General features: G+C 41.9%; 2 protein-coding genes across 2 annotated transcripts in view; one reads left to right on the top strand and one right to left on the bottom strand.

Moving 5' to 3' along the window:
• Positions 1-887: 887 nt before the first annotated feature.
• On the bottom strand, positions 888-5,810 carry TMEM53 (transmembrane protein 53). The gene is made up of 3 exons (XM_054980448.1): positions 5,703-5,810; positions 5,003-5,115; positions 888-1,628 (listed from the first exon to the last, which is right to left on the bottom strand). The coding sequence occupies exons 1-3, from the start codon at positions 5,770-5,772 to the stop codon at positions 969-971; spliced, it is 843 nt and encodes a 280-aa protein (XP_054836423.1). The 5' UTR covers positions 5,773-5,810; the 3' UTR covers positions 888-968.
• Positions 5,811-6,007: 197 nt separating this feature from the next.
• Positions 6,008-13,511, top strand: part of ARMH1 (armadillo like helical domain containing 1) — a 64,441-nt gene continuing 56,937 nt past the window's right edge. The window contains exon 1 of the mRNA XM_054981258.1: positions 6,008-6,149. The gene's annotated coding sequence lies outside the window, so the exon portion shown is untranslated. The remainder of the gene's footprint in view (positions 6,150-13,511) is intronic.

Raw genomic sequence — 13,511 nt, 5'->3', positions numbered from 1 at the left:
ACAGAGGCAACAACCAAGAGATTTGTATGGATCCACTGAAATGTGTGTAGAGGTGAACAAAGGTAGCAGAGAAAGGAAACAATTCTGGTTCACAAACACTGAGGATGGGGTGGAGGAAGAGAGTAAGGAAGGAAAAGACATTAAAAGCAAATAAAACTGCTAATGAAAGGACAAAGTAAAATAGGGCAATTCCATATATTTGGCAATTCCATTCAAACTCTACCACACCATTTAAATCTGAGCACAGATACACTTGAAAATCTGTGCCTAGTAAAATCCTAGAAACCAAACAGAAGGTACAATGGGATTCCCAATATTTAGAAGGAGGGGCTTCTGTGCTCCTACTGATGACTAGCTAGGGCTGCCAACATCCAGGAGGTGGCTGGAGATCTCCAGGAATTACTATTGATCTCCATTTCCAAGCCACAGAAATTAGTCCCCCTAGAAAAAATGGTTGTTTAGAGTAGAATCTTTAGTATTATCCCCTTCTAACCCTAACCCCATCCTCTCCAGGCTCTAGCCCCCAAATTTCCAGGAATTTCCTAACCTGGAGCTAACAACCCTATGACCAACAGAAGCAAGACAAAGTACACAAAGCAAGCAAATACATGTACATGTGTATCTAATGTACAGATTCTGCTTCTCTTGGTGGATGCATGCATTTATTTGTGGATGCATGCATTTATTTGTGGATGCATATATTCTTAAATGCAAACAGCACACATAACCCAAGTACAGAGCACCTTCCGTATTCAGTTTCCAAAACCAAACTGAAGGAATGCACTGCTCTTTCCATTAATACAGGATTTCCCAGACTTGTCTAGTAAACCCACTCTCTGCTACTCAGTGGTGTGAAAAATTCCAAGAAATCCTCTGACATACAGTAGTGAATGCAGGGCCAGAATTTTATTCAGAACCATATTGATGGAAATTAGAGGTAGCATATGCTCAACATTTCTTCACATTTGTTACTTTAGTGAATCTAAGCAACTGTACATAAAGGAGGTGCAATGAGCCACATACAAGGTGGGGTGTGCCCGAAAGTGACTGACATGAACAGAGTTCACAAAGTCCACAGCCTTTACAGGGATTCGACGCTGCCGCCGGGCCTCTATCATGGTCTCCACATCACTGGCAAGGATAACATCATCAGCCTTGGAGTACAAGTAGAGCTCAGGCCAGGAAGAGGGTTGTTTCAACATGGCATCATAGTGGCTCTCATGTATAAACCGGGTCAATGGATATAACAAGATCCGCAATGTCACCACCAAGACTGCAAATGTCAGGAGGAGGAAGTACTTAATATACACATTGCTTGATCCTAAGACTACTGAAAGAGCACGGAGACCACCCCTCAGGTTCTTCCTGCCAGGAGCACTGTCAAACACGGCACCCACCACTCTCAGATGCTGGAACTGCTGTTGAGTGTGGAGAAGCTCCACAATGTAACGGTATAGCATAATACCACCATTACTGAAGACATGAAAGAACAAGGGCTTTGTCTCTATTTTGTAGTCAAAGAGAAGCTTCAATAACTTATTAGCCAAGTTCTGCAGAGATCTTACACCCATGGATTCTGAAAAGAACACCAACCTCCAGGGAGCCGTGTAGCGGATCACTATACACCCCTGTGAAGAATACACAAATTTTAGTATGAGCCATATAATACAGAGAATCTGGCAAAATCCCTCTCCTCCTGAGCCAACAGGACCCATCATTTTCTGCAGTTTAGAATTACCCTCCCCAATCCCTTTCCCTCAGGGAATATTTCTCTATAGATTCCTCAGCTCACAACAATTTAACTGGTTAGCAGCAGGAGACAGATTTTCAGAGCCTTCATTGGCCAGGAGACTAAAAGCAAAATCCTCCTGCTCTGAGGAGTATTCATACTGGATAAGAGAGGCTAACTGGCCAAACAATAAATGCAGAATGAAGACAGAGTGAATGCTGAGCTGCTGTATCTATGGGTTGAACCAGACCCCCTCCTTTCAGTCTGGCCTTAGCCTCACCCTCTTTTCATTATGGCCACCAGTATCATCTCCATGATCTTGAATACACACATGAAAGTGACCCTAGCAGAGGGAACAGCAAAGCAGCATTACTTTTTTCTCAGTAGGAGTTGCTTCCATGGGAGTTACTGGGCATCTAGCCTAACTAAACTGGTGCTCATGGAGCAACATCTGTACAACACTGATATTTTATATGATTATATGACAGTCAGACAGCAAATGCATGGTTGTTTTTAAATTATCCCCCTGCTAATTTAAGCCCGGTAACATGACCCTGGAATACCTGAACTCTGACCTTAGATTTTATATATCTATTGCAAGGATAATTTATCCAGACGTAATGAAGAACAGGCATAGAACTCAGCTCTGAGAAAAGCATCTTGACAGAAGACTATATGCAAGACTGAATCAGTCATACACACACCTTTACAGAAAGAGAAACCACACAGAAATCAAACATATACTGACTGGTAACATTATTTTTCAGTATTTCACTCATCAACATGTTATTCTTTGCTGTAATACTCACCGTAAACTTATTTACTGGGTTATCATACTGGGAAATAAACCACTGTAAGGCTGCAAAGAACATTCACAGCTTTAAAGGTTCCAGGTCACATTCATTACAGTCCTGGAATATGGTTATAATCAGTCCAATCACAATATTGTAAAGTAGAGGATCTCTCTCAGTATACGCTAATTACAATCTATATAAGTGAGCAATGAACTATTACAGCCCTAGTTGTCATACTTCAGAGTTGCAAAGTTGTTGCAACACTCTGCTTTTGCTGCAGCATTGCTGCAAACAGGGTGGAATTGGCAACCACTGTCCTACTTTGAGATGAATCATTTACTGTATTTTCATATAATGCATGATTGCTAGCATTAAATGTGTTATCTTTTAACTAAATGACATTTATACTTTTAATCTTCACCATGATTTTTGACCACAACAGTAAATGAAAGTACAACTAGTACTATACTGAGTGCTCTCTCTTAGTTAAATAACAGCAAGTTTGAGTGATGTAAAAAAATCCACACATGCAATCTGATTCTATGCATATTGACTTCCTCTCCATGCCAGTGTGCGGAGTACTGCAGCCATTGTTTGCCTCTATCCAACACAAAAATCTTTTAATACGAAGGTTCTCATTCTCTTGATACATGTACACAGCAACAATGTTCCATCCCAAACCCAAGTGTAAAAACTCATCTAAACATCTTCCTTCTGGAAGAATATCTCAGCAGTGGACTCTCTAGAATGGCACTTTCTAGCATACAACTGACAAATAAAGATGGAAAAACTCCTGCCCTCTTGGAGGGGGGTGAGTGTCCACACTTTTGGAAAGTGCAAACTTCTGCTGAACTTTCTTTGCTAGGACTACAGACAAATGTGTTCCACAGCCATTGACTCACCTAGGAGAAGCTATCTCCAAACACAAATCCTGTACCTGTCAGTTGCACTACATGGAGCATTTTTTAGTTCAGTGCAACCATAATGAGTAAGACAGAAAGAAAGGCTCTGCCCAAATCTTTTTTGCTTAAAACCACTTTCAGTGCACGTTATAAAACCAAAATAGCTGAACACTCATCTGCCATAAGATAAGAGGAAGGGCGGGGGGAAGACTGACTGCTGCAACTGGAGGATCCCCAAGGCTTCAATCTTATGCCTGAAACATGACTATCAATTGAAACAGTTAAAGGGAAAATAGTCATTAAACATGAAACTTTGAGTGATGGTGGGCAAGAAAGAGTTCCTACACATCCCGTGATCAACAGCTGTTATGAAAAGGAAGTCCATCAATATGCAAAGTCCATCAATATCCACCCATCATACTTTCAATGAAGATATTATAAAGAAGAATTATGCAGAAACAGAGCTTGTAATACGGAACTCTTAAGAGTCCACAAAATAAAGAAGAATCCAAATAAAGCTACTCTTTCTAATTTAATGCAGACAATGAGGTCCCATCAGATGGCTAGTGTAGTGACTGGTGTTGGACTAAAATCTGGGAGATCTGGATTCAAATCCCCACTCTGTCATGGAAGCTCACTGGGTGACCTTGGGCCAGTCACACACTTGCAGCTTAAACTACCTCACAGCATTGATGTGAGGCTAAAATGGAAGAGAGGAGAATCATGTAAGCCATTTTGAGTCCCCAATAGGGAGTAAGGTAGGGTAGGTAATGGTAAAGGTAGTCAGTCCCCTGTGCAAGCACCGAGTCATTACTGACCCATGGGGGGGATGTCACATCACAACATTTTCTTGGCAGACTTTTTTTTACTGGGTGGTTTGCCATTGCCTTCCCCAGTCATCTACACTTTACCCCCAGGAAACTGGGTACCGACCGACTGGGTACCGACCTCAGAAGGATGGCTGAGTCAACCTTGAGCCAGCTACCTGAACCAAGCTTCTGCCAGGATCAAACTAAGTATGTGAGCAGAGCTTGGCTGCAGTATTGCCGATTACCACTCTGTGCAGGGTATCAATCAAATAAATAAATAAGCTACTCTCATTATACAAGAGGTCACCAATTTAGGTCTTCAATAAAACAGAATAAATTAATCTTAAATCATGCAAGAAAATTTTAACTAGTCTTTTTTTTAAAAAACTACGAACTTTTTCAAGGAATAATTAAACCTAAACAGTGTTTTTTTGCTAGTCTTCTCTCTCGACTGTGAGCAAACATGGATAGGAACAGAATGCAACACAAGAGTCTGCTGTACTTTACACTAGATTTGGGAATGATCAAGTTCAAAGAACACTTTAGATTTTTGAAGAAAATAGTTATGCAGAAAGAGATATTTTTGAGTGCCTCCCACCGAAGCAGATTAAATCTAACACAGGAAGGATAAAAGGATCACAGATGTTCAAAAAAACAAAACTGCAAGCACATTCCCAGGTTTCTGCATGTACCAGGAATGTTTCTGGCACTGAAAAAACAGTAGAGAACCTGAACTGTAGCACAGTTAACAAAGACAGTACTACTCACCTTCTTAAGGTAGATGGTGCTGTACTTCCTCAGATACTGATCTTTGCAGCCAGCCCACCCAAGCAGTATCACCACAGGCAGACTGTCTTTATTTACCTTCTCAACACTAGCACCTAAAAAGGGAGAAGACTGAAGACTGCATCTCTCAACACAAGCAAGAGGAGCCACAGTAAATGAGAGAAAACACACTCATGAATACACAAAATTGCCTAATATCATGTCAGACCCTCGGCCTATCAAGGTCAGCACTGTCTACTCTAGCAGCAGCTCTCCCTGGTTTCAGGTCTTTCACACCACCTACTACAATGTGATCCTATTAACTGGAGATACACGGGACTGAATTTAGGACTTTCATGAAAAGCAGGTGCTCTTCCACTGAACTATGGCCCACTCACTCCTTTCCACTGTTTTGCACTGCAAGCAGTGTCCCAGCCATTTTATTACACTACTCCTGGGCTAGCCAAAATAGCTTTCGGTGACCTACGCCCCACTTCACAACCCACATAATCAAGTGCCCGGGCACTATAAACAAATCTGGGGATTCAGCCTCCACTCAACACCCGCCCCCTGCAAGAACCAGAAGGAAGCCAGCCCTCAGCTCCTTCCAGCTTCCACATTCATTCAGCATCACCAGACTGTTCTTTTGCTAAACGGCAGCCGGCCCTGGAAATCCCTGTCTTCTGAGAGACCGACCACTTACTCGAACTTTGCTCCAACGAGCCGGAGGGCATCTCCACCACACACCCAAACTCCTCCGCTCTCGCCCCCATCACAGCGCCAGCTCTCAACACCTCCCCGATTCACTCAGCTTTTCCGCTACAACCGCTTCCGGTCATCCTTATCAGAAACTCCCGCCCCCTTCCACGAGTCTTCCAGCAAACCAGGAACGCACGATGAGCAAATCTATCACCTCACTTCCTTAGTAATCGGCATGCTGCATAGCAACGCAGTGGCGTTAGCAACCACCTCCTCCTCCGCGTCTCAAAAATAAACAAAACGGACCGATCAGCCTTGTTGATTGGATGGCCGAAGGGTCCTCGTCGGAAGTTTTGAAATAATCCGAAAAAGAAGCATTTACAGGTCCTTAGGTGTGAAGTCTAGACCAAAGCAGCGTGTGTAAGAAGCCCCGGGCGAGGAGAAATATACGGTATACATGTGCGCGCGCGCGTGGGGACTGGGAAAGCCTGTTGTAATCAATTATAGATAGAGAATAAATATCATCACAATTAAAAACAAACATGATTTTGAACACATCATATAAAGTAGACTGATATACCAAAGACTCAAAATGTACAGTTTGAGAAAAGCTGTGAAGATTTATAAACATCCCATCAGTTCAATTAAATCATTAATAACAAGGTAACAATATAAAAATGTCATATTAACTTACAACATAGCTCGTGTCTCAAAGGCAATGTTGGTGAATATTGTATACATGTAAAGAGAGTGCTGCTACAGAGGAAATAAAAATTTACAACAGGCTTCTAAATTTACAATAGCAAGTTTGTACATGATCAATGAAGAATGAAGCCATGATATTTATTCTTTGAAGTTATGTTGTATTGTTTATTTTATTCATTCATTCATTCATTCGATTTTTAGCCCTCCCCACGAACAGGCTCAGGGCAGGTACAATAAAATGCTTAATGAGCATTTAAAATATATAAACATATATAAATAAGATTTAAAATACAAAAAACATAAATACCTAAAACAGCATATCAGATGGCGGCCCCCTCCAGTTTCCCCAATCTGAACATGACAAACCAAGAGGAGTGGGTGAGGGCCATAGTTTGATCATATTCTGGTGACAGCACTTATGGGGGGCAGATGACTTTGTCACACACACACCCCAGCAGGAAACCAGTAAGGAGGCACCTTGTAACAGGCCTGTGTCTTAACTAAGCTTCCACTTCTCCAAATGATTTTTCTTTTGGATAGTGTTCAGCAATTAGTTCAAGACCTGTCAAGCAAAATTGTTCTTTGAACCATTTGCTTATCAGTACATTTATTTGTAAAAAGGTTCTTTATTGCTTTGCCACTTTTAATCAAAGTACTCAGACATCTGTTAGAGTTTATTTCTTTTATTGAAAATACACTGTTTTTTTAATGAAGCAAGTAGTTAAAAATGATTATTAATATAAGTCCTACAAAAATAGAACACAAAAGCAATCAGAATTAAATTTGCTAACATTTCCTTAAAAATAATCAGTTCTTATGAAATGCATTAAGATTTTCATAGCCTACATTGCAAAGATAAGAATCTCACCTAATCTTCATGAGATTTCTTTCAATCAGAACTCTAACTCATTATCTAGATTAGCATGTTTTATAGGCTATCATATGCAAATATCTAAGATCTTTTCACATAATAGCATAAGCAAACTATGATTGGTTTAATGCTTCATTGAATATTCATAATTTCTATTGTATAACCTTCTAATTAGCCAAAAAATGACATTATAGCTAACTTGCAAAACAAAGCCATAAATCCATGAGAAATGACAGGAAGAGTTAAAATACTAGATCACTATTGGTCCAGTCTCTGATAAAGAAACATTAATCTAGATGGAGTCCGCTATTTTTAATTAGCTGTCAAAAGATTAAAGCGCACCTGCTTTAGTTACCTAACGCTCTAAAAAAATGCATAGACAGTTCATGAAAAGTTTAAAAGTTCACCCAGAATACAAGCCATTACTATGTATTAGCTTAGTATTGATTAGTATAATGTGCTTTAGTCTATATTGTTGCAACAACCTAAGCAATCAGAAAGTCAAAGACTGGCCTCAGCCATATGCCTGTTGGAATAACTCCATTTTACAGGCCTGCCAAAAGGACATAAGGTCTTGGCAGGCCTGGGTGTCCTCCAATAGAGAGTTCCACCAGGTTGGAGCCAGGACTGAAAAAGCCCTGGCCCTGGTCGAGGCCAGCCAGGCCTCCCTGGGGCCGAGAACCACCAGTAAGTTCTTATTTGCAGATCTTAATGCTCTCCGGGGTACATATGGGGAGAGATGGTCCCGCAAGTATGCTGGTCTCAGTCCGTTTAGGGTTTTAAAGGTTAAAACCAAAACCTTGAACCTAATCCAGAACTCCACAGGGAGCCAGTACAGCTGCTGCAAGATGGGAGTAATATGTGCCCTGTATGGTGTGCCCATCAGGACACATGCAGCGGAGTTCTGGACCAGCTGTAATTTCTGGGTTAAGCCCAAGGGAAGCCCTGTGTAGAGCGAGTTACAGTAGTCTATTCTGGAGATTACTGTTGCATGGATCACTGTAGTTAGGTCCTGGATCGATAGATAGGGTGCAAACTGCCTGGCCTGTTGAAGATGGAAAAATGCAGACTGGGCAACTGCCATGACCTGGCCCTCCATCGATAAGGAGGAATCCAATATCACTCCAAGACTCCAGACCGATGAGACAGGCACTAACGGTGCCCCATCAAAGGTTGGGAGCCGGATTCCCAGATCTGGCAATACCTGGCCAAAGTACAGGACCTCTGTCTTTACCAGGTTCAGCTTCAGCCAGCTCTGCTTTATCCATCCAGCCACAGCCTCCAAGGCTCTCATTAGTACATCAGGGGCAGAGTCAGGCTGTATACCACCAATTAGTTTATCTTCAAAATTATGTGCACAAGATTTCTCACAACTGATGGAGATTTATATATTGAAACAGGAATTTAGCCGACATCCTCTCTTTGTTGTTATGGGCTGTCTGCAGCTTGTTGTTTCTCTATAGCATATGTTTAATTGACCATGATGTTTCATGATTTTTTTGCAATTTTGTAATTATAGATACATATTTTTTTCTAATTGTGAGTTGTATTATATGCTCCTTTGTATTCTTCCTTATGTATATTTATTATAGACCTCTAGTGCCTTTGTACCCCCCCTTTTTTTTAGCTGAGGTCTTGTGGGGGTTCCACAATGTCTGATTATTTTGATGCCAGAATTCTGCAAAGAAGTAGGTCTAGTTTCGTTTCACAGCTTGTGATTGGACTGCCAGTCTGGTACTGTGTCTCCTCTCAGCTATCTCAGCAGGAGCCTGCTGCCTCCACTTTTGCTACTGCTGGGTAGAGGTGAATGAGCTCATGGGTTGGATCTTGGGCTGGTGTTTAGTAGCCCTACAGTGTGGTGGGATGTCTGAACTGGTGTTTAGTTACCCCAAGATCTGGTGGACAGAGAGAAGTTCTGAGGGAGGAGGTTCAACTGCAGGCTTCTCAGATGCAGCTTCTGGAATAGATAGGCTAGAGTCATCTACAGTGCAGACATCTATCTCCCTGAGTTTCCTACCCTCTCCCATGTTTCTGGCTCCCCAGGCTCTTCCTCTGAAGTTTCTGAATTACAGTCCAGAAATGGCTCAGTGTGGGTCATGACAGATGGTTTTCTTCAGACTGATTGGTATATGAAGGAGGCACACACCTTTGGCTGATGAATACATCTTTTACTTGCATTCTACAATTCATATAGTAGAACTAATCGTTTACCTTCTGCTCAGCTTGTGCAATGCTTTTGCACAAACTCAGACTGGCTTACTGCCTGGTCAATTGTTTTGGGGTCAAATCTTTTTTTTTAATCTGAAGATAGGAAGAAGAATCATTCAGTTGTAATTTGATGGTTAACAGACCAGTGAACAATATGTGAAACAGATTAAGCAGAATATTTTGAACTGTTTTAAGCTAAATAAGCATTGTAGTTATTAGTTCAAATCATTTTAAAGCTATTCTTTGGTGAGTTTGCATAATCTTGGCATCCAATCTTCATAAAACAATATAGAATAAAGTCAACAAAGACTTTGGTGGCAAGATAGTAGATATGACCATGATCATAAAGAAACTAGGAGTCAAATAGCATTTTATTCAAGTATTGGAACTTGAAAAAAGCTTCAGATGCTAGAACTTATTAGAAAGCACAAAAACCAATTTGTATATTGTGAGGTCCCACTCCTGCCAGGTACCCTACTTGGCCCTCAGAGGCATACTAGGAGGCTGATTTGACCAAGGACCAATGAGGCCATCCAAGGAAGAGAAGGCAATGCTGCAGTAGGGCCTGAAGTTGATGCTGGGTTGGACCTGACAGGTGACAGACTCCCAGCCACAGCACTGTCATGAGGCTGGATGACCCTGTGACCCAGCTAGCAACCCTAAGAGAGAATGTCCATGGAATGGCTGTCATGGGGAGGTGGTGATGCAGACACCCCTGTAGTCCACATAGGCGGTTTTGTGGTCTCCCCCAGGGATTCTGCCAGAAGTCTGGCCTCTGGGCAAAGGGGGATGGGATGCCAGTGGCTTGGGCAGGGTCAGTCTTTCATCTAGGGGGCCAGGCATCGGTCTTTGGGAGGGGCTGAGAGGAGGCAGACTGGGAAGAGCAAGGGGGTAGGGTGGAGGTAAAGCCCACTATAAAAAGAGTGAAGGTGGACGGGAGGGGAACTGGAAAGGAAGATGCCCAAGGAGCAAAATGCATCAGCCTGGTAAAAAGCAGATGAAAGGTCAGGGGAGTTGAGAGGCAGAAGGAGAGAGGATCCCAGTGTATTTTCTTATAAAGGTTAATAAACCAATTGCAAGCAACTTCCCATCTCCTGTGGGCTTCTTTTTTGAAGGCTGATTCAGTGTGGAGTACCAACACATATACAAATCAGCTTTATACAGGAATAAAACAAAAATAATAGAGTTTTAGCAAATAAGTTGAAGCATTGCTAATTTGATGGCTGTTGTGGGTTTTCCGGGCTGTATTGCCGTGGTCTTGGCATTGTAGTTCCTGACGTTTCGCCAGCAGCTGTGGCTGGCATCTTCAGAGGCGTAGCACCAAAAGACAGAGATCTCTCAGTGTCACAGTGTGGAAAAGATGTAGGTCATTTGTATCTACTCAGGAGGGGTGGGGTTGAGCTGAGTCATCCTGTAAGAGTTTCCCAGGGTGTGGCATGCTAATGGCGGGAGGCTTCACTGTATCCTGAGGAGGTTCTTTTGCATATGGATTGGTACTTGATGTGCTAATCTTCTCTGCAGGGCTATTGTCGGGGATAGAATGTTTTGTTAGCCTGGTGTTTTTCAGAACTGGAAACCATGCTCTGTTCATTCTTAAGGTTTCTTCTTTCCTGTTGAAGTTTTGCTTATGCTTGTGAATTTCAATGGCTTCCCTGTGCAGTCTGACAAAGTAGTTGGAAGTGTTGTCGAGTATTTTGGTGTCCTGGAATAAGATACTGTGCCCTGTTTGAGTTAGGCTATGTTCAGCCACTGCTGATTTTTCAGGTTGTCCAAGTCTGCAGTGTCTTTCATGTTCTTTTATTCTTGTCTGGATGCTACGCTTTGTGGTCCCGATGTAAACTTGTCCACAGCTGCAGGGTATACGGTATACTCCTGCAGAGGTGAGGGGGTCTCTACTGTCTTTTGCTGATCGTAGCATCTGTTGTATTTTTCAGGTGGGTCTGAATACTGCTTGAAGGTTATGCTTTTTCATAAGCTTTCCCATCTGATCAGTAATTCCTTTGATATATGGCAAAAACACTTTTCCTGTAGGAGACTGTTTTTCCTTGGTTGTTTGATTCATCCTGGGTTTGATTGCTCTTTGGATTTCATTTCTGGAGTAGCCATTTGCCTGAAGTGCGTGGTTTAGATGATTAATTTCCTCATTGAGAAAGTGCGGCTCACATATCCGTCTTGCACGATCCACTAATGTTTTCATTATGCCTCTTTTCTGTCGGGGGTGGTGATTGGAGTTTTTGTGTAAGTACCGATCAGTGTGAGTTGGTTTCCTGTAGACCTTGTGACCTAACTGAAAGTTTGCTTTGCGGATGACCAAGGTATCCAGGAATGGGAGTTTTCCCTCGATTTCTTTCTCCATTGTGAATTGTATGTTCAGGTGGATGTTGTTGAGATGATTCAAAAACCCCATCAATTCTTCCTCCCCATGGCTCCAAATGATAAATGTATCATCCACAAACCGGAACCATACACTAGGTTTGTGGGGTGCTGATTCTATCTTATTCCAGGACACCAAAATACTGGACAACACTTCCAACTACTTTGTCAGACTGCACAGGGAAGCCATTGAAATTCACAAGCATAAGCAAAACTTCAACAGGAAAGAAGAAACCTTAAGAATGAACAGAGCATGGTTTCCAGTTCTGAAAAACACCAGGCTAACAAAACATTCTATCCCCGACAATAGCCCTGCAGAGAAGATTAGCACATCAAGTACCAATCCATATGCAAAAGAACCTCCTCAGGATACAGTGAAGCCTCCCGCCATTAGCATTCCACACCCTGGGAAACTCTTACAGGATGACTCAGCTCAACCCCACCCCTACTGAGTAGATACAAATGACCTACATCTTTTCCACACTGTGACACAGAGATCTCTGTCTTTTGGTGCTACACCTCTGAAGATGCCAGCCACAGCTGCTGGCGAAACGTCAGGAACTACAATGCCAAGACCACGGCAATACAGCCCGGAAAACCCACAACAGCCATCATTCTCCGGCCATGAAAGCCTTCGACAATACATTGCTAATTTCATGTATATATGGAAAAACTGAGGTGCTGTTGACTGCCAACAGAAATCTAACAAAGGTTTACTAACTTCTATTATGATTTGTAAACTTCCAGGCATTCTCAAAGGAAGAGACAGCAAAATACTTATGTAACACTAGCACCAGAGCCTGTGGTGTGAAACAATACAATGGGCTCTAGCTGCAGGACTTGGGAGGGCCACACTGGTGGCACGGCCCTCCCAAGGCTGCACGCAAATAGATTACATAATAGGAAGCAGTAAATGGAAACGTTCTATCCTGTCTGCTTAAACAAGACTAGAAGCTGATTGAAATACAGATCATGAGTTGCTAATATCAAAAACTTGAATAAAGCTGAAGAAAAACTCTAAAAGAATCATAGTGCCAAAATAAAATCTAAACAATATTCCTGAATAATTTAAAGAACATGTAAAGAACAGATTTGCAATACTAAGTCTGATTGATAATGAGCCTGAAAAACTATGGGCTGAAACCAGAGATATTATCAAGGAAGAATGTGCAAAGACTATCCCTGTAGCCAAAAGAAAGGAGACGCCTAAATGGATGACTGAGGAAACTCTCAAAATTGCTAAAGGTAGATGTAAAACAACAATAAGGGGGGTCACCCGGACTAGTTAACACTATCAGTATACAAACCAGGGGAGAAATACAGTATCAGGGTTTCAGGAAATAATTTTTATCAGTTTTTCTAAATGTGCAAAGTGCAAAGCAATTATTATACGATTAAATACAATGTAGAAAATTTGGTACAATTCTGTCTTTTGCCAACTGAGTGATGTGTGTGTATTGGCTTGATGACCATCTATGAAAATCATGCCTGTGAGGAAGTAAGAGTACGAAACGGGAATTGGAAATCTGCTAGCAAAAACCCATCGGCTGTATGTTTGAAGGAACTTTCAGCTCAAGTTCTTCTAGACAACATGATGGTCTATGCCATTGAATCTGTCTATGAAAGATAAATCATTAACTGTATGGTTGTCACCAG

The sequence above is a fragment of the Eublepharis macularius genome, chromosome 5 (assembly GCF_028583425.1).
Source record: "Eublepharis macularius isolate TG4126 chromosome 5, MPM_Emac_v1.0, whole genome shotgun sequence".
In the NCBI taxonomy this organism is placed as follows: Eukaryota; Metazoa; Chordata; class Lepidosauria; order Squamata; family Eublepharidae; genus Eublepharis; species Eublepharis macularius.
This window is presented reverse-complemented; position numbering and strand designations above follow the sequence as displayed.